This window comes from Amblyomma maculatum, chromosome 3 (assembly GCF_055883805.1).
Source record: "Amblyomma maculatum isolate TAMU_Amacu chromosome 3, ASM5588380v1, whole genome shotgun sequence".
Taxonomy (NCBI): domain Eukaryota; kingdom Metazoa; phylum Arthropoda; class Arachnida; order Ixodida; family Ixodidae; genus Amblyomma; species Amblyomma maculatum.
This window is the reverse complement of record NC_139346.1, coordinates 44,093,126-44,115,019: the sequence shown is the minus strand read 5'-3', so window position 1 is coordinate 44,115,019 and position 21,894 is coordinate 44,093,126. Positions and strand designations below refer to the sequence as shown.

At 45.1% G+C, this 21,894-nt stretch overlaps 1 protein-coding gene across 3 annotated transcripts in view; it reads left to right on the top strand.

Moving 5' to 3' along the window:
* LOC146194664 (uncharacterized) overlaps positions 1–21,894 on the top strand; it is a 57,226-nt gene that overhangs the window by 18,926 nt on the left and 16,406 nt on the right. The window contains exons 2-5 of one of the 3 annotated variants that reach the window (XM_084597491.1): positions 169–289; positions 4,344–4,483; positions 8,279–8,390; positions 10,700–13,436. In XM_084597491.1, coding sequence (XP_084453617.1) covers positions 169–289; positions 4,344–4,483; positions 8,279–8,390; positions 10,700–10,814 — 488 coding nt within the window. In that variant the 3' untranslated portion in view covers positions 10,815–13,436. Of the gene's footprint in view, positions 1–168; positions 290–4,343; positions 4,484–8,278; positions 8,391–10,699; positions 13,437–21,894 lie in introns of those variants that run through there. The other 2 variants (XM_084597490.1, XM_084597492.1) reach the window with 2 other exon arrangements.

Sequence of the window (21,894 nt, the reverse complement as noted above, 5' to 3'; positions counted from 1 at the left end):
TGCCATTGTCCTGCACGGTTACAATAAGCAAGATACGGCAATCAGCTGACCGTAGCTGGTTAATAATAGGACTACGTTAAGATTAACGAGAGCAGTATTTGCTGGGCGAAAGAAACCAATGGAATAAAAGGGATGCAAGTGATTTAATAACCATACTTTTTTTTCTAGGTTTGGGTCAAGGGCTACCCTGTGACATCAAGGCCTCCTATGCTTGCTTTTGGGGCATTGCTATGCAATTCACAAACGTTGCCGAGGATACCGACGACTTCGTTAGCGCTGCGTGCTCAGTGTACGTGATTTTCCTTGGTTTATTATGCATTACTTGTTAAAAATTGTTGAAAGCGCGCCAAATTGTTCCCCAATTTGTTGAATGACGCGCATTAGAACAAACGAATGGGGATCACGGGCGAACTCTTGGAACGCTTGCAGTTTGAACCTTATTTTTTGGATAGAGTAAATAACTACGAAGAAAGATTAATATTTTGGTACGACCATAAAACGAAGCGCCAAAGTTCTTAGTACAACCAAGGTATATGTACAATGGTAGCGAAGGTTCCATAGGCTCCCATTGGTCCAAAAAATGGCGGCTCATGGGCACCGCCATATTGGGGGGCAACTACGTATGAGTGACGTTGAATGACGTCACGCATACGTATGTTTTTAGCGCGAATTTTAAAGTGGTCTTTTTAAAGAACCCGCCTTTTCAAGCCGGTATCTCATGAAGGTTGCCTTTCAGTGCGCACCAACCTTTTCCAGTCAAATGTGCTCGAGTTCCTGCTAGTTATGGCCTTGGTAATGTGCAATTCGGAACCCAATGAAAGTTACTGGCAAAGAAGGCAGCATAGAAAGGCAGCAACACTTTCAGACGCTGGCTTATCTTGGCTGGCTAAGAATGCAATCATGCATGATTCGTAGGGGAAACCTTTGTGGAAATACTGGTGGTACTACTTTTGAGTACAAGGTATGATGCACAAAGCACAGGCTCAAGTGCACAGTTTGCAATACAGTGTACGGCAAGTATGGTTTTCATATTCATGCTTTATTACAGCAACCAAACAAATACAGTGATAAAGCACACCAACAAAAAATACACGTCACAGGCAGCTCAAGCAGTAGTTTCTTTAAGCTGGCTATTCATCTTAATGGTTACAGTGCGGATAGAAAAAAGCCCTGCAGTTCCACGAACGTTGTCAGGTAGGAAATTGAAAAGCATAGAAGACAGTGCTGCTTCAATTGAGGCAAACATGACATGACATAAGTAGGCGCATCAACACGGGTCGCAGCTTTTTTGACGACAGATACGCAGACGGTTCGAAGTGCTTGAAAAAAAACCCCGCAAGTCTCGCAGCTGCCTGGTGTCTTCTCCAGGCTGACGTTGTGGTAGCACCCACGCTCACGCTCGGCACCTGGACGTGATGCAACGTGCACGTTATTCACAATTGCGCCGTAAGGAATACTGCATACTCCAAACGCCAATGCGTCATTATTCCTGTCAATGCTAACTGCAGTACATTATATTTCCATTATATCTGAACTATGGTAGTAAATGCTCGCCCCAAGCTCTCAGCGCCTAAGAGTGCGGTTACGTACGCTCGTCCTCATGGCATGCGGGTAGCTATACTTTTCTATGGTTAAGATTGACGAGAATGAAGTGCGTTTAAAGTTACCCTAACGGTCATGCATATGCAGGATAGCAATAAGAAGACAGGCAGTAACTCCTGAGTGAATTCAGTTAAAGCACCCTCAAGGCCGCGCATATACACGTGGCTGAATTTTGATACTACCAGTTGCGAGGGTCAAATTGGCTTAGCGGTGTTGGAAAACTATACAGTGTTGTGCTCAGACTTGTCAGGCAGCACAATTGGTTTTAAATTGGCCTTCCGGTCAGTGGCATGCGCGTGGTTGCTCCTGAGAGCCCGGTATCAAGTTAACGCTGGTGATAGCCGGCTGCATGAAACTCACCATAAGTCAGACAAATGGTGGGCCTGGGGGGCCTCCTTCGCACAGCTCAGCACTTAAAGTGTGTGCCCTGTAGTGTATTACATAAATATCACCGAAAAAATGAAGCCACGTGCGCACGAACTGGTTACAGAAACAGAAGCCTTAACAAACAGAAACAGAAGAAACAGCCCAACGAAAGCATTCGGAGCATACCTAGAGCAGACGCCTTGTAGCAGACGACACTGACAACAGCTCACCTGTGAAAGTCCAGCGGGAAGCGGTGTAGCTTGACACCGACGCCACTGTCCATGCTGTCGCAATGTGCCACGGCGCATCGTTTCTTCACACGCCGCAAGCTCATCTTGAAATAAAGCGCTAAGCGCTTCAAAAGAACAGCGCGAAGCGTGCAAAGACGGAAAAAGACTTCGCACTGGCCGCACGTCGAAGGAAACGACAAAAACCGAGAAAACTGCCGCAGCGGTGCGGCGGGGTGCAAATTTTACAAAACGGTGACAGAGACGCGACGCGCAAGGACGACGAAAACTTCGCAAAAGGGGCATTTCGAGACTGGCGATAAGAAACCGCTTCGTGAGCTCCCGCGGCCACTGTGGCTGGGTGCCGAAACAAGGCCTGCAAAGTCAAGCTGCAAATGCACCACACACTCATCAACAGGGGGCGTAACAAGAACGTTGCAAAAAATTAAAAATGGGGAGTAATATTTTGCTAAAATATTTTACCTATTTTATAAAACGTGGCATTAAAATGTGTATTTCTTTATGTTGTTTTATAGCGTTTTTATTTGTGCTTTTGAATTTCATTATCTGAGTGTTTTGGCCCCCCCAAAGTGGCTGTGCTGCTGTCGCGCTGGACCGTTTTTGGGCCCAGCCTTCGCTACCATTGTACATATACCTTGGTACAACTGCGAGTTCAAGCAAATTGAAAGTGCCAACACAATATCATGAATATTTTATTTTCTAATTATAATATGGCATTATTTCCGGGATACCATGCACAATGAATATCTCGTTCCTAAATTGCAGTCAGCGCACGCAATTTTTACCTGATATTCGTAAGCGGTATTGAGTACTTATCATACATAAATACATAAAGCATGAGTGCAGCACAGGTCACACGGTTCGCCCGTCTTTATATAGGTATTATAGGTTTTAGGCGACAGTTCCGGCGAAAGATTTCCTGATTGACGGATTGGACTACTGATCACAAGCGAGCCGCAACTCGTATGGGTTGCGTTTAGATGTCATTCACTCCTACGAAGGAATTCCTTGTCTTGTGGACTGTGCGCAACGTTGCCATGTTAGGAAAAGTACACTATCTATTCGAGCCTTATTTTTCTCTTTTAGTTATAGTGTTAACTTTCGACCTGTTTCTCGCGTTATTTTCACGAAAGCGGAAGGTTAAGCTTTATGCTTTAAACCAATCTTAGTTGTTTAACTATTGAAAAAGCTATTCGTATGAGCATTATTACCTTTTTTGTTGCTACCCAAGGCCTTTTTTGTTATTGATACAATCAGATCAATGCGTTAATCGAACAAATGTAATATAAAATGTAAAAAATCGATTTTCAGAGCTGTTACAATTTCCTTGAGCTGTAGCTTTTAGGAGGCTGTGAAAGAAAGGGCACAAGATAAAATGTTATCTCAATGCCACGAAATAGCATTAAAAATTTCATTCACACAACTGATAGTGTTCGCGAACCTGCCGTTTTAAGTATAGGCATGACATCAGTAAAGAACTCGGGTTCAGATGCGTTTCGTTAAGTGATGGTTCCCTTGTAAGTCAATACGGGAATTTTATGATAAGTAAATGCGGCATGGCAAATGTTTTCCAGGAAGTTTGAAAATACCATTCTGGCCGCTTGATTCAGGGCGGGCTCTCCAACCAGGTTTCTACGCCGTGACAGCAGCAATAGCGAGCGTTTACAAGTGCATGTCAAACAGCTTTCGGGTAACTGCCTCAAACTGTGAAGTGCTGACTGTAGTACAGGAATAGTTCAACATCTTTACGTACTACGCTGAGCAATATCAAAAGTAAACATCAAAAAGCCTGAAATGTGGCGGCATTGCACCCTGTACCAAATGAGACGCCGGACATTTCGGAATACGGGAACGATTTCTTGCGTTACGTTACGGACACTAGGCGCGCAAGGGCTGCTCAATATATGTGAATATGTTGTGGGTTTGATTTAACACAATGTTGGCGCAAGGTACTGCTATTATTTTAATAGTATTGATGCCCTAGCATGGTTAGTTTTGCAAATCAAGCAAAGTGTTCAATTTGAAAGACTGGGCATATTTATTTCTGCCGCACAATGAACGGGGCTTTCACTTTAATTTTATGGGTTCATGAAAAAAGTGCTATAAATATACGAAAACCTGTTTCAGAGCTAAAGGGCTTCCGGAAGAAAACAAATGCACACCCCTTTACGTTGGCTGCTTGGAAGATGAGAAAAGCCAGTTTTCAACGATGGAAGTGGGGTACGAAGCGCTTCAGAACATCACACGGGATAATCGGACATGCACTGGTGAGTAATGACATCGATGGATGTCATATATACCTCAAAGGACAGCAGCGTTGCGTTGCAGTAAGGAGCAGAAGGCACAGCTGACAAACTTGCCTTGCATATTTACTTTGTGCTATGCGGCACCCTTTATTACACAAAGGTGTACCTATGCCAAAGACAACAATAAAAAGTGCTTACATCAAGTATATCAGGCATTAAATAATAGAAAGGGGGTGGTAGGTATCGTAGTTAGGCTTAATAAGTGGCATAAACTGAAGGTTGTGCAGGCCTATGCAATTACATGTAGTTATGATGACCAGGCAGTTGAAAGCTTCTACGAAAATGTAGACTCGGCAATGCGAAAAGCAAAGACGCAGTATTCGGTACTAATGGGCGACTTCAATGCCAAGGTGGGAAAAAGCAGGCAGGAGACCAGCCAGTTGATGAGTATGGCATTGGTTATAGGAATAGCAGGGGGGAGTAACTAGTTGAGTTTGTAGAGCGCAATAACTTAAAAATCATGAATACTTTCTTCAGCAAACGGAAGAACCGGAAATGGACATGGAAAAGTCCTAACTGGGAGACTAAAACTGAAATTGACTTCATAATGTGTTCAACCCCCCCCCCCCCCCCCCCCTATTGTGAAAGCTGTAGAGGCAATCGGGAAAGTGCGATGCAGTGACCACGGGATGGTGAGGTCCAGAATTAGCCTAAATCTGAAGATTAGGAAGAAAGAAACCCGTCAACGAGTTAGAGGTAAGGGGGAGGGCAGAAGAATTCAGGATCTCGCTACAGAATAGATATTCAACTCTAACCGAGGATGGTGAGATTACCCTAGAAGCAATGAACAATAATTTCAGAGATATCATTACTGAGTGCGCTGCAGAAGTAGGCGGCCGGATGGTTACAGAGGGTACCGTCAAGCTGCCTAAGGAGACAAAAGGTTCGATTAAGAAACGCCAGAGTATGAACGATTCCAATTCAACAGACCAAATAGAATTGCAGAGATATCAAAGCTAATCAATAAATGCAATTTGGCCAATATAAGGAAGTATCACATGAAGAAAATTGAGTATGCTGTAAAGAACGGGGGAAGCCTTAAAACGAGAAGGAAGAAATTGGGCATAGGCAAAAATCATATTTATGTGCTAAGGGACAAGGCGGGCAACGCCATCACGAATATGGACAAGATAGTCAAAGTAGCTGAGGAGTTCTATACTGACTTCTATAGCAACCAAAGCCGTCAGGACCGTAATTAGATTGGCGGTAGGGAAAAGGAGTCAGACGTTCCACCAGTGACAAAGACCGAGGTTAAGAAAGCAATAGAAACTATGAAAAGGGGGAAAGCAGCTGGAGAGGATCAGATAACTATAGATTTGTAGAAGTACGGAGGGATATTGTGCTAGAAAAACTGGCCACCCGGTATAAGCAATGCCTGGTGTCATCGACGGGGCTGGAACCACGGAAGTACGCAAACATTATCCTCATTCACAAGAAAGGGGACGCTAAGGACATTAAAAATTACAGACCAATCAGCTTACTGTCGATTACGTTTATGGTATAGTTACTAAGGTAATCGCTAATAGAATCAGGACAACCTTAGACTGCAATCAAGCAAAAGATCTAGCAGGTTTTCGGAACCGGTACTCTACTATCAATCATATCCATACCATCAACCAGGTGAGAGAAACATTTTCGGAATATAACCAGCCCTTAAACATAGCCTTCAATAATTACGAAAAAGCCTTTGACTCAGTTGAAACCTCGGAGGTGATGCAGGCTTTGCGAATTCAGGGGGTAGACGAGCCGTACATGAAAATCCTGGAGGATATATGTACTGGCTGCACAGCAACCATAGATCTGTATTAAGAAACAGAATTACCGTAAACAATGGTGTTAGACAAGGAGACACGATCTCCCCGGTACTATTCACAGCTTGCTTAGAGGAAGTAATCAGATACTTGGATTCGGAGCAGTTAGGGATAACGGTGGATGGAGAATACCTCAGTAATCTGCGATTTGCTAATGAGATGGCCTTGCTAACTAACTCTGGAGATAACCTGCAAAGAATGATTGGTGGCCTAGACAGGAAAAGTAGAAAGGTAGGCTTGAAAATCAGTAGGCAGAAGACTAAGGTAATGCTCAACAGCCTCGAGAAGGAACAGCAGTTTACGTTAGGTAGCGAAGCACTAGAAGTATTAGGCGAATGTCTACTTGTAACAGGTAATAACCGCAGATCCAGAAAATGAAAATGAAATAACTAGAAGAATAAGTTTGGGATGGAGCGCATTTGGAAAGCATTCGCAGATTATGACTAGCTGCTTACCGGTATCGCTCAAGAGGAGAGTATATAACAGTTGCCTCTCACCACATATGGAGCTAAAACGTGAAGGCTAACCAAGAGGTTTCTACTTAAGTTGAGGACAACGCAGAGGGCTATGGAACGAAAAATGGTAGGGGTAACATTAAGAGATCGGAAGCCTGCAGAGTGGTTCAGAGAAATAACTCAAGTTACTGACATTCTAGTGGATATCAAGAAGAAGAAATGGGCATGGGCAGGACATGTAGTGCGAAGAGAGGATAACCGATGGTCGCTTAGGGTAACAAACTGGATTCCAAGGGAAGGAAAGCGTAGCAGGGGGCGGCAGAAAGTCAGGTGGGCAGATGAGATTAAGAAGTTCTCAGGGGTCAAGTGGATGCAACTAGCACAGAACCGGGTTAAATTGAGAAATATGGGAGAGGCCTTCACCCTGCAGTGGGTATAGTCATGCTGATGATGATTATCAAATAATAGTGAAAGCTACATTTCTGGGTAGCCTTTCCACACAACACACTGCATTTCTGCTGAATGCAAGGTTTTTAATTCGACGTAATTATAACGGTGCAGCTCATGGAGATTGAAGCTACTCGGAGAAAGCCGACATTTTTGCTTTCAATAGCTATCAGGTGTTTACCATTGCAGTACGGCATACGAATTTATATTCATACTAATGCTCTAATTTATTGATAAGGTTTTCACAAAATGGAAACTAAAAGAGCTACGTAAGTATGACATCAAAATATCCTTGTACCGTTGGTATATAAGTGATGGGAAGAAGGGTATCTTAAGCCGTGTCGACTGATTCATTGGTTGTCATTAAAACTTTGTTTGGGGGCGTTACTTGTGATGCGTGACAAGGGGGAGGGGGGGGGGCGTAGTTCTTTTTCTAATCTTCGGAGGGCATGGGGTTTTATTTACAAATATATCAGATTATAGAAAAGGAAGAACACCTTGTCGGTCGCATTTCTTGGAAGACCCCTGAACCGGCCGCACAGGAAGGGCCCCGCCTTGGCAACCGGCCTCCATTTCGCCTGCCTCGTTCCAAACACCTCTTAGAACTGTATAAAACACCTGAACCAAAACTATCGCATTCCGACCGTTTTCGATGGAAGGATCTGCAGACGCACTCGCCTATTACAAAAAATGAAAAAAAATTTTATATCTGCCGCTGATTTTGTCTATTGGCAGCTTGTGATGTACAAATAAAAACTTGTACCGCATGCATTGAAATTATTTGTTTTGATATACGCGTTCTTCAATTCCCGCGAGTGCAAAGTGCTAGAATCAGAAACACACTGGAGAAACTGACTCGAATTTTATTCCTTTACTGGGACGAAGGCACGAAGTGCGGTCGTATCTTGCTGTGCGTTTAGACGAGAACGATCATTATTGACTTCGTCTTCGAGTAGAGAACTGGCGACAGATTCTTGTTCCATTATTAGTTGTCAGCCACACGTTAAAGCCTTCAAAATTTCTTTGTTTTTTTTGCCTTTCAGCTCACCCGCTCCAAGGGAACTGCGTTGTCTCGTTGGAAAGGAAGAATTGCAGTAAAACTTCCACCGATACTGTATTTTCAACGTTTGAACAGCAAGTTTACAGTAATCAGAGGTAGGCTTAGACGGGAGTTTTGAAACGTCTTAATTTCGAACAAAAATGCCTACACAATAGAGATGAAACGATTACAGTAAATTCGAGGAGATAGTGAGTCCCGTGAGTACAAATAAATCAGTTGAACCATGCAATTGGTAGGTGTAGATAGTGCACACAGGAGGCGAACCTTTTCTTTCGCACTGACTCGTGCTCAGCTATACGATGGAGTGTTTAGACTGCTGCGCAATGCGGTGCTGATGTCGTTCTCCTCTATGCTTTCTTAACTGCCGTCTTCATCTTGCTTCGTGTCATGCTCTGTAAAAAGCCGCGTAGCGTTTAATATCTGTAGTTTCGAATCGCACTCCTCTGGCTTGTCCGTAGGTGCATATTTTACGTTAATCAGTTTCGAAATGTAGAGCGCATTCTGAGGCCATGTTTTCGTCAAAGGTACTGAAACCTAGGTCTTCCTGAGGCGAGAATAAGGGCGCTAGTTATTCTAAACAGGTCAAAAGAAACTTTTGGTGCCCTTTGCTCGCTTTGTCGGTAATTGTGGACAGAATAACGCTGTATTTACTCATGAGCATTTTCCCATAAAGCATGACATTCTCGGGTGGTCATTATATGATTTTGTCATGAATTAAATAGTCATGAAAACAAATAATTAAACAGTCATGGAAAGAAACAAAAGGACAAATGGGTGGCAGAACTTTCAAAAACCGAGGGCAGGCTCAAAAGACCGGTAGTGGATTCAAAAACAATGTTCATGATTAGACCATTGGCTGACTTCGTTAAAAGCTCGTCACAAATATTCAGTATTAATATAAACAGCGCGAGCACGAAGACTTAGGACAAGAAAAAACAGTACAAGCGCTGTTTATATTAATAATGAATAAGTACCAACTCGCCCAACAAAGTATCTTGACAAATATTCAGTAAATATTTGTCAGACAGAAAGAACGCGATCAAACAGGTAAATGACAGAGATGAACTTATGAGAGCAAAACGGTAATTGCCAATCTGATTCATAATTTATTCCAGTCTGTCTACAGTAGGAGCATGAATGGTATTGAGAGTGAATATACAAGTTTTCACCTTGCCATATTCAATGCCTGAGATTAGCATCAATAGGGAAGGAATGTTTCAGCAGCTGCTGCCTTTGTTAGATCTTATTCTTGGGCCAGTTGATATGCCATTTTGAAGAACAGCACAATATTGACAAGGACGAAAAGAAAACAAACACGTGCTCATGATGACTTTGCAACTACAAATCAGCAACTGTCCGTGTTTGTCTTGCTACCTGTTTTGTCAAAGGAGAGATGTTCTTCGATATTAGTTCTTTGTACCCGAAGAAATTTTGCAGCCCCCATTAAATGCCGTCATAATTCCTAAAAAGGTACACTGAGTGGTTGTCCTAATATATTTGTAAATTTTTCAGAGGTTATTGTGAGAGCATTCTTTACGAGACAGCTGCAGTTCGACAGTTCTGTTGTTTAAAGGCGGTAGTAGACTTCTTGTAAAAAGCTACGAACCGGTTTTGTCACTTCCGCAGCTTGCAAGGTTTTCGAATGCCTAAAAGCTAGACACATCCTTCGTTTTTTTTTTTAAATAAGCGAAATATTGCGTCTATTGCAGCATGGCTTGGGGGCCACCCTTTCGACAGAGACACACATTCTCACCGGACACACTGTCGTGGACAACGCAACAGTTCACGACCTTTGTAAGGTTTACCAAGATACTTTGTTGGGCGAGTTGGTACCTAAAGAAAGCCACAGCGCTTGTACTGTGGCTTTCTTTTATCCTGTCCTTTGTCTTCGTGTTCGCGCTGTTTATATTAATAATGAATTTGCAAGGTTATAGATGCACGTTAGCAGATAAATGTGGCGGCGTTGACTTCGCGAAAGTTTTCTGTCAATACCGCACTGTGAACTGCATAAAGTGCACAAAGTATGAATTAGTGAACCTATAGGGCTGCGAATTTAGCTATATCGAGATAACAACTATCAAGTTATGACGATAGAAAGAACAATGTCGAAAATGCGTGGCGTGAAGTTCACTCGGGTTTCCCACGGGTCTCTTTTAGGTCCGCTATCGTTTTGTGATATATTGTAATAAATTATATCCCTGGTACTGTTTAATCGTCTGACAAAAGTAGGCTTTTTGCAGAATATTGTTTAGTTCACTCCACTTTAGCTTGTCGGCAATTCAGTTCAGTTCAGTTCAGTTCAGTCGTTCAGTCGTGTCCGACTCTTCGTGACCCTAGGGACCATGTCACGCGACGCTTTCCGGTCTCTCACTATCTTCCTAATATCACATAACTTCATTTGCAGTGCCTCGAGGATGCCATCTAACCATCGCATTCGCTGCCTACCCCTTCTCCGGCGACCCTCGACCTTTCCCAACATCAAATCTTTCTCCAGCGACTCCTCTCTTCTAATCAGATGACCAAAGTAGCTGAGCTTTAACTTTAGAATTTGACCCTCCAGTGAGCAGTCAGGGTTTATGGTCGACAATATCGACTGATTTGATCTTCTGGCAGTCCAAGGAACTCTCAAGAGTCTTCGCCAGCACCACAAGTCAAACGCGTCAATTGTTCGGCGGTCAGCCTTTTTCACAGTCCAACTCTCGCATCCATATATTACAACTGGAAAGACCATAGCACGAGTTCCACGGATCTTGGTTGGCAGACTAATTAATGTCTCTGCTCTTTACTAGGCGGCCAAGGCTAACCATTGCTCTCTTTCCCAGAAGCAGGCGCCTCCTAATTTCATGGCTGCAGTCTCCTTCCGAGGTAATCTTGGAGCCGAAGACAAAATCTGTCAGAGCTTCCACTTCTTGTCCATTGATGCTCCAGGACTTGATAGGGAAGACGCCATGATCTTTGTCTTTTTAATGTTCAGTTTAAGCCCAAACTTCTCACTCTCTTCTTGAGTTCCACATAACTTTCTGCCATTAAAGTGGTATCATCCGCATATCTAAGGTTGTTGATACGTTTTCCAGCAATCTTCGCTCCAGCTGAAGACTCGTCCAGACCGGCCTTCCTCATGATGCACTCTGCATATAGGGTGAATAGGCAGGGCGACAGTATGCAGCCTTTGTTCCCTAAATTCATGGCGCCTTTAATGTACACGGAAATCAACTACCAAAATGCACTTCATAGGCATTGAACAAGGAAGCAGAGCGTTATTCGACTGCAATATAATATCAGAAAATTTTTTAGACGGTATAAAATGTTCCCTATACTAGGGAGTGAGGCTAAGATTTAATCTTTCTTGGTGCACCCGTAGGTAAACAATTCGATTTAAATGCCTCTCAAAAGCTTTGTTTTCTGCGGAGAAATTTGTAGAAAAATACTAGAAAAATGAAAAAGTTCGCCCGCAAGACATTTGTGCGACCAATTAAGAAATATGGAAGTTCATTGTGAAGTAGACACCGAATGCCTTTAAAACAGAAACAGGAAAGACTATAACGTATTTAGCTTGTTTTATATGCTCTATATTGTTCACACTAATACGATGCCACAAATGCTCAAGCAATGTGGATTAGAGTTACAACAAATATGAAGAATAAAGAATAATTTAAAATTTGCTACGATAAAAATGATGAATCAGTCTTTTGAAGGATTGCGAAATAAAAAAATCGCAGTAAAGTATTATAAGAAATTACCACACGTCTTGATGTGCATTGCTACTCCTTTTTTTCCACTGCAGTAGAAATCTGGAATAATAGCCAAGCTATGTTTTGGACCAGAAAAGTGTAGAACATTTTGTGATAGGTGCTAGCACGCCCTTGCAGGACTGTTAGGCAAATTTGTAATTCCGTTTAACTAAGTGTATTTTAGCCATGGGTATTATGCTTGTATTTTTATGTTTACCTGGCTGTAATGACCACCTGTAGAGGGTTAATAGTATGAGTAAAAATATTTAAATAAAAAAGAGGCAGATGAAAGCGCGGATCGAGGTAGACAGAATTAATAGGTTTTCAAGGTTGTCAGAAGAAGCAGCTGAATAACAAGTAGGCGCCGCATCGTTGAAGCAACAAAGCACTAATAAAATGGCAAAACGACACACTCACGTGTAAACATGCATAAAGTTTCCTTGCTTGGAAATGAGGCACACCATGCAAGAAAGGCCAGGTGTGTTCCTCAACTTAAGCTCCCGTTCTGACCAAAGGAACCCCTCAAGGCCTGCTTGCTCGCTGCTGATGTAGGCACTGGTTAGCCCGCGTGCAGGCTAAACGTTGAAGGGCTTAGATTACATGGAAAGTAGGGTTCTCACAGGCCTCTGGGATCCAGGTGCGCGCAATGTCGATGACGTGGGCTAATCGAGCACACCTTTGCGCACCAAAAACACAGAGGCCAAAATTCTCACACTCCCAATACTCATCCCGTGCCTGTCCCTGTGGTTCGAGGAGAGAATGCTGAGAGAGGGAAATTTTGATTTAGCCAAACATGTTCAGCTTGACGCATCGTTAGCTTAGCGTGCTGTGCTGCTGCATTTCCCTACAGCGTTACGATAGCAACGCACGTGCAGGTGGCCGCTGGCGGCCTTTTCCGAAAAACTCTTCCATAGAATTCGGTTCCATGACGACTTGCAAGTGTTTTACTGGCATCTGTTGTGGACCGATGCTGCAATACGGCGATTGGGATTCCGCGACCACTCGACCACACGGATTATTCAGGAAGCGTGCGTCTTCTCAAGAAAGGAAGCCTAATGCGCAATGTGTTTTCGACCACTGCGTTTCGGAGCTAGGCAAAGTGTAATTAGGTATAAACAAAGTTGCCCATTTGTTCCGCGGCTAAAAATCTATCGCGTGTTATATGCGCGCTCTCATACCCACTGGTATCAGTGAGAAAACGCCAGCTGCCTAGTTACAGCTCGCCTCCTGGCGCACTCTCACTCTTGATCTCGAAAAGAAAATGCTGGTAGCGCCATGGCCAATGCGGCTCAGTTTTTGGGCCCGGTTGACGCACGTTTTTTTAATCCCCGAGTGCACCAGACTGCCGCCTCTAACCGACACACAGCGCAGTGGCACAGGCAACGCAGCCTTCAATTTCTGGTCTTCGTGTCCTGAGAAGAAGGACGCATAGCAGCGGGAGTGGGGGGAGGGGGGATGATTAGAAAAGTGAAGCAGTACATTTTCCTGTCAGCATCCAATGTCGTCTAAGAATTTCAGTCGGCAATGTGTTTCTTTTAACCTGTTCTGTGCTAGGGTTCAAAACGATGCAGATTCGCAACGGCTATCCCGTGGGCTTTGTTTCACTCCCACTGTGTAGTGACTTCCTTGCTTTATGCCTTCATGGCGTCTCTTCAAAGCGTCTCTTATTTTCCCTCACGGCTTCACTGCCTGTCCCAGGTTACCCTCACAATCATTGTATGTCTCGTCGTTCTATTCTTTGTCGCACCGTGCACTGCGTGCTGTTAATTATTGCCAGGGCAAAGACAGCGAGACAAACTTGAATACATGAATCACTAAGAGTAGAATATTGAGCTATTTGGTCGGAAATGATGAAACGAGCAGAAGAATAGATCCCTAAACATAGGAAAGACACGCACGCACACATAAATGCATAGACAAAGAGGCTGCAGAGAAAACAAATGATTTATACCCGCACACCTTCTTTGTCTCAACATGAAACACCCCACACGTCTATAAGGCGGAAGCCATTCATGGTATCACAAGCAGGAAGTGTTGATGGTGTGTGTCACGAGCTGCTGCGAACTGGATCAGCATGCAATTCCTTTCGCAGATTTTGTGCCTGGCTACAGTGTTCAGCATAAAGTATATTGCAGCTGCTGTTTCAGGTAAAAATCGTAGGTTGTGCGCTTCTCATCAGACTGCAGTTGTATCATAATGAACGCCAGTCTAGGTTCGCCTCTTCGGGTAGAGGCTCTAAGTTGTCAGTGCGGCAGAAACCACAGAATGTGGCTGTATATTGAGCTGGTGCTGCTAGGTTCCCTATCCTGCAGAAGCTGAGCCCCCACGCAAGCAGTGATGCAATACACGTCACCATGACGCCTGCAACATGGAACCTGCTTGCCACCTGTCAGCGTCTCACTGGCGCCTCAAAATGCAGAACGGGGGAAGCGTGGCCTTGCGGCTCGGTCTGATGAGTATGCTGATGGGCACTGACGCCCTAAAGAGATTCTACGAGCATAAATATATTGGCATATACATATGATCTTAGCACTTAGTGGCCGTATTGTTGGACGAATTCGCGATTTAGCCAGAAGTGTATAAATGGATCAAGAATGTCAGATTTAGCAGCTGGTGGTGACATGCGGTGCTTTTCGCTCCTTTGAAGATATGTGTTTAGAGCATCTGAAGTGAATATACAGCGTTTTATACTCCGCCAAAGCGTCACACAGATGTTTATATCAACTTTAGGCAGCCTACACCTGTCACTTTCAAAACATTAAATATGATTTTGTAGAGATCAGTACGCTGCGATAGGTTTTCAAGCCATTTGCGTGGCGGCGTGGCACTGTTTCACCACGGCACCATGGCAGACGAAAAAGACGCTACAAAAACCTCGTATGTTGTAACTAAAAATTTGCAAACGAACCTATTGTTCTGGAGCTGGCCAGACGCGATCTCAGCAGGCTTGCCGAAACCATTAACTAGAAGTTTGTGGTGAAAGTTACACTACGCTATCCTTGAACCTGAAAGAGGTGCCTCAGAGAGTTGGCAGGAGGTATCTGGCAACTGACACTGTCGCGCACTGACAGGACCTAGGGATGCCTTACGTTACGTTTGGCAGGAGCTCCTAACTGGGGCCTCTCCTTTCGTATCAGCGTGGATATCAGAATCAGCCTGCCAGAACCCTAGCATTCACGTTACCCCTAGGCCACGCAGGCACGTTCATAAGGTTTGAAACGCGAGTTTTAAAGAGGCTATCCCTGCAACAATCACAGATTAAACATACACGAAGAAGACGAACAAAAGGAAGCCAAAGAAGACACAGAAAGTTAAATACAAACAAATGAACGCCCTCCACCTCGACTGATAGCTGAGTCGGCGGAAGGGCTTCCCTCTCGGTTGATGGTGACGGATAGGAGAGGAAGGCCTCGTGCCGGACCTCGGGGGCCTACTTTGCGACTTACGGCTGCAGAATTGAGCGCATATCGTCCATAAAATTAGTGAACTCTGTCCGATGCTTCTCCGATGTTTACTCAGCATTAATAAATCAAAATAAAATAAGCAGAACTAACACACTGCACATTACACTCAGATTACATGGCGCCGAGCCTACTATCGGCCATCGCCGCAACTTCCTCTCTACTCCAGTAACCACTTCTCGGAACTACGACCCCGGGCCATCACCAGTCAGACACGACTGGCCCACACGGCTGCCGTTCACCAAACGCCCCGCGCTCTCAATCCCGCACCCCGATCTCAAGGCATTCCCGCCAAAACGGCAAAACTCACTGTATCATTATCATCATCATCATCATCAGCCTGCCTACACCCACTCCAGGACGAAGGTCTCTCTCATATTTCTCCAGTTAACCCGGTTATGTGCTAGCTGCATCCACTTGACCCCAGCGAACTTCTTACCCTCATCCACCCAAATAAATTTCTGATGCCCCCTGCTACGCTTTTCTTCCCTTGGAATCCAGTTTGTTACCCTCAGCGACCATCGTTTCTCCTCTCTCCACGCTACATGTCCAGCCCATGCCCATTTCTTCTTGATTTCCACTAGAATGTCAGTAACTTGAGTTATTTCTCTGACCCATTCTACACGCTTCCTATCTCTTAATGTTACCCCTACCATTTTTCGTTCCATAGCCCTCTGCGATGTCCTAAACTTATGCAGAACCTCATTGGTTAGCCTCCGCGTTTCAGCCCCATAGGTGAGTACAGGTAAGAAGTAACTGTCGTATACTTTCCTCTTGAGCGATACCGGCAAGCTGCTAATCATAATCTGCAAGTGCTTGACAAATGCGTTCCATCCCAATCTTATCCTTTTTGTTATTTCCTTTTCATGGTCTGGATGTGCGGTCACTGCTTGTCCAAAGTAGGCATATTCCCCTACTACTTCCAGTTCTTCGCTACCTAACGTAAACTGCTGTTCTTTCCCGCACTATTGAACATTACCTTAGTGTCCTGCATATTGAGTTTTAAGCCTACCGTTCTACTTTTCCTGTCTAGGTCACCAATCATTCCTTGCAGTTCATCTCGAGAGTTACTTAGCCAGGCAATGTCATCAGCAAATCTCAGATTACTCAGGTATTCTCCACCTACTCTTATCCCTAACTGCTCCCATTCCAATTGAAAGTCTCTGAATACTTCCTGAAAGCAAGCTGTGAATAGTATTGCGGAGATCGTGTCTCCTTGCCTAAGACCTTTCTTTGTTAGGGTTTCTATACAAAACTCACTGTATAGCCAATGACAACCCCTTCGCAACACCACAACCAATGAACAATTTTTCCGCCACTTTTTCCCGAACAAAACACTTCATATAGAAAAGAAAAACAAAACTCATCATCACACAGACACACACCAGCGAAGCTGCTCGGCGCCTTGGCTAGCTACGCAAAACTAAAACATGCAGACATGCTCCATTCTGGCCATTTCTGTCGTCGCCTGGCGCGCAGTGTCTCCGAAAGACAACAACACGCTGCTCGACCGTTTCGGCCGAGAAACCCGAAACTTGAGCCTCGGCATCCCCGAAACACCGAACTCCCGTCTTTCCGGGAAGCGCAACGCCGTTTTGTGGGACAAGCTACAGTTCCCTCTCAATCTCAAGCACGCCCTCTCCTTGGGTCCCCGCGGCGCATTTCGTGCGTCCAGTCCGCTCTGCCTTTCCGTCCTCATTTGACCGGCGTGACCATTTTACTCCATCTGCGTTCTCCACGCGCACTCTGACAGCGTCGTAACACCTCCCCCTTTCGCCTTCTTTTCCCTTTCTTCAGCAAGTTCGAAAAATAACAGCTTCCTGGTTCGCTATCCTACACAAATCAAGAAATGCCACCGAAACCCCTCATGCCGCCGCACTTGCCCCCTCGCGCTGAGATGCACTAAATCTTTCCCTCGCGGCAGCAGGTTTTTACATAAAATAGCGAAAAGGAAATACAGTCAAGCACGCACGTAAATTCATTATACACTCTTCAGAACAGCGCAAAACAACTGAGAATGGTACATTTTCAAACTGCAGTAAACAAAAAAACACAACAAACATGCATGTGCATTCACCAAACAATTGTCCAAAAAGGCGAGCTTAGAATACCACTGCTTTCTTGCTGTGTGCTCCGGGGACTTCCCCCTCTCATGCTATGTTTTAATTCGGGATAGAGCGTCGGGAAGCACGTTGTGGTCCCCTTTTATATGCTGGACAGTGATGTTATATTTTTTGCAGCGATCGCACCCACCTCTAAAGCCGCTCACTGCTGGATGCCGCAGTTGTCACATAGTGCAACAGGTCGTGGTCCGTCCTGACGTGCTCCTCCGCTCCGAGCACCCGCGTGCTGACTTGATCCAAAGCCCACACAACAGCGAATGCCTCTTTCTCGATGGTCGAGCACTTTACCTGCGATGCACTCGACTTTTTGCTAAATGAAGGCAATCGGGTAGGGATACTCCTCGCCTTCTACGCGCTGAGCTAGCCATGCTCCAACCGCTTCTTGGGACGCATCAGCTGATAAAATAAATAGCTTCGACAGATCTGGTGTCTATAGAATGGCCAAGGTTTCAAGTGCCTTTTCACCTCTTGAAATGCCGGCTCCTGTTCAGTGTACCAGCTTATCGGACCATTAGACGGACCTTCGTTAAGCTTGTGAGGGGCAGCACCACACGCGAGTACTCCTTTACGTAATTGTGGTAGTAGTTGAGTTCACCAAGCACGCTTCTGAGGTCTGCCTTCATTCGCGGTGGTTGCACTGCGCCTATCGCTCGCACCCTCTCAGGATTGCGACAATGCTTCCGAAAGCATGCCGCAGATAATTCACATTCCTATGGGCTAATGTACATTTTTCTGCGTTTACTTTCATCCCAACTTAGTTGAGTGCCTCGAATACAGCATCGAGGTGCCTGACAGGCATTTCACTTATGTTTCCTGAAAAAACTGCGATGTCATCAATGTAGGCGCAGGCGCATGCGTACGACCTGTGCTCGTGATGTATTTATTTGATAAGTCGCTGGCACGTGGCAGCAGAATTCCTTAGTCCATATGGCACCACAGTCCAGGCATACTGTCCACTGTCTGCTGCAAATGCAGTTACTCTCTGGCTCTGATCATCTAGAGGAATGTGCCAGTAACCGCGTGTCATGTCTAAGATAGTTATGCAAGATGCATTCGCCAGAGTTGACAGGAGGTCGTCTACCTTTTTCATCGGAAAAGCGTCTGCCTCCGTTATTGAGCTGAGGAACCAGTAACCAACACAAAGCCTCACGCTCCCGTCGTTCTTCGGCACACACACCACAGGGTGAGCATAAGGAGATTCGGTGGGATAAACCATTCCTTCAGACACTTTCTCCTGCACCTGTATTTCCACCTCTACTCTCATCTTTAGGGGGACTGGTGACGAGGGGCAGGACGTGCGTTAGGTACTATGCGGATCGTGTGCTTACCTGCTTTACTTTTCCTCGGCTTTCCTGAATACACCTGACTATGCCAACGGACAACTTCCTGGGTATGTGGATCTGCTACATTTGCTTCGAACGTGCTGCTAGCTACTACCGGTGCTTCTTCTACTGTACCGAGCTCTTCGTCCTCAAATATCACCCTGCTGTCTTTACTTCCACTTTAAACGGTTTAAAATTGTTCACATGTATCCATTTTCGAGGCTCATTCCTATCCCCATACCTTAAGAACCATACCTTAAATACCTATTATGCCAGAAGCATTGAGGTAGAAAAATGTAGTGTTCCTGTCATCGAATCAATGTTCCTCTTGTAACTCATTAAATCTGAATTGACAAAAGGTTGATCTTATTCCATGCATGTTTTGTGTCTTCTTGCTCTTGTTTCTGATCCATAATTAGGAGTGCATAGATTGTTGTCTTCGATATATGGCTATGTACAGGGGGCTCGGGTATCATTCAAGCGAAAATACTCGCTTTTTGCCAGAGCCTGCCCATATCGCTGTGATGTAAATAAAATGAAATAAAAATAAAAAACTCCTTCATCTATATCACGTAGCTATCCTTTTGCTTCCTTTCTAGCACCTTCACCGGCCCTCTCCACGCATACTGCCCTTTGGATTGATCCTCATTTCGAACGAAAAAGAGTTAGTCACAACTTAACTCTTCGGCTTGACTCTCAAATTGCACCGAGTTGCGTACGCTCTTTGGATCTCCACCGCACGTTCCCCAACCACTTCTGCCATGGCAGCCAGCCGATTGCGTAACACTAGAAGATACGTTTCTGCAAACTCATTGAGTGTAATCCGAAGAGTCCAGTTACCCGTACACACCTTCTAACGAACCGGTAGGAGTGAGCCCGTAAAGCAGTTCAAATGTCACCACCCCTGTTGTCTCATTAGGCACTTCGTGTTAAGTCCATAACAGGCATGGAGCCTATTGATCGCAGCTTCGCCCATGTTCTTCAAGCACATGACAGAGAACTCTTTTGTACATCCTATTCCATCTTCATACCAAGCCATTGCTCTCCGGATGACCCGGGGTTGAAAACCTAGGCGACGGCACGAGGCAGGCCAACAGCTCCTGCGTCCCCTTCGCAGTGAAATGTGTTCCTTGATCAGAGCAAACTACTTCTGGTACTCTGACCCTAGAAAATATTTCGACGAGGACGTCACACACGGCTCTGGCAGTTAAGGATTTCAAACACACTACCTCTGGCCAACAAGTACATACATCCATTAAGCAAAGCGCATATTTATGACTTTTGGACTGCGGAGGATCTATCGATCCTACGCAATCCATCACTACTGCCTGAAATGGCTTTTCCGGTCTCGTCGGGGGTGTTATTGGCACTCTGTCGGACGTCCTTCTGAACGCATTGTCTTGACATGCGGACACGCTGAGAATACCTCAGAATTTCGGTGTTCATGTTTGGCCAATAAAAGGAGTTCTTAATGCGCTGCCTAGCTCGTTTCGCCACTAGGACTAGGTGCCTGCCTACTTCTCTGTTGTGTGCCACCAGCAGCCCCGCTTTTCTCTTGCATTTTATCAGGACTAGCTGTCTCATCTTTCTCCCGTTTATTTTATCCGAGTGATAAAGCAGGCCGTGCGTTCCCGCCTTCGCCTGTTCTAATGACGTTTTCAGGCTGTCATCCTCCAGCTGTGGTGCCCTGAAGCTCAACGATGTCGCTTCTTCAATTCGTTCCTCCTCATTTTGCTTCGCAACGACAGCCGCCATAGTGTCTGATACGTTTCGCAAATTGAAATCTCCATCGCACGTCTCGGTTTCTTTCTGTTTTACTAGTTCATTATAATCCGCTACCGTTAGCAGGCAATTAATTGCGGCCGCCAACGTTCTGTCACTGCACAAAAGACTGCCACATTTCAGCCCCGTTGATTAACTTTCAGGGGGACATACGCCAGCTCCGCCTCAATCTGGTGTCCGAAGGCTCCCTTAAGTGTTATTTTCCCTCTTGGGTCTTCTTTTTTCCTGTGCTGGAAGCGACATTCTGACCACTGTTATGTCCGCTCCTGAATCTAAATGAGCTAGGAGTAATGATTACCCAGAACCAGAGAAATGTTGCCTATCTTAGAAATCACTTCCCACTGAGCGTTGATCTTTGTTTCTAAATTTTGGCCCAGAGTCCCAGTGTCAAGAGCGTCCGATTCGATTATCTTGGCAGCGATTATCTGAACCTCTGTCTCCGGGCATTCCCGGGCCATTATCCCTAAGCAGCCACAGCGGAAACAGTGAGGCCGAAACAATCTCCTTTCCCCTGTCCTGCTCCCATTTCCTGCTGGCGAGCTGCCCCTCCGAAGTAAAGTTGTGGGCTCCAACGTCTCGGTTCCATATATTTACCTGTTTCCTGACACTCCCTGGCCATGTGACCTGTTCGGCTGCAGTGGTAACACTGGCGTGTCGTCATCCCTGTCTCCCTGGACGCATACTTCACTTCCAGCCTTTCAACACCCTGAGCGACATCCCCGTCTCCATCATTCTGTTGCGTCCTTCGCCTTTGGCTGAACTTATGCGCGGGGAGCTTGCAACCGACGCTTTCCCTCGGCTACTCTTTGCCTCGACGGCTTCTGCAAGCTCATCAATCCTGAGCCAGTCCTTACTTTCCTGAGTGCCACCTGTCACAACGCGTCATTGGACAACACCTCTTTCATTTTGTCGACTACTACGAATTCCATCAAATCTTCCTTCTCAATCACATTTCTGCTGTTCATATAATATGAATAACCACTCCGTAATCGATAGTCAATGTCGCCACGACTCCTGCGGTCCCTTTTTAGTATTTTCAAACGTTCGTTAGTACTCGGTTGGGCTTAGCCGCAACTCTTTCAAGATGACTTCCTTCAGCTGTTTGTACTGCAGAAATTCTTTTGTCCTACTCTGCATCGCCATCGATTGCATGCGGTTTGTGAGGTAGGGGATCAATGTT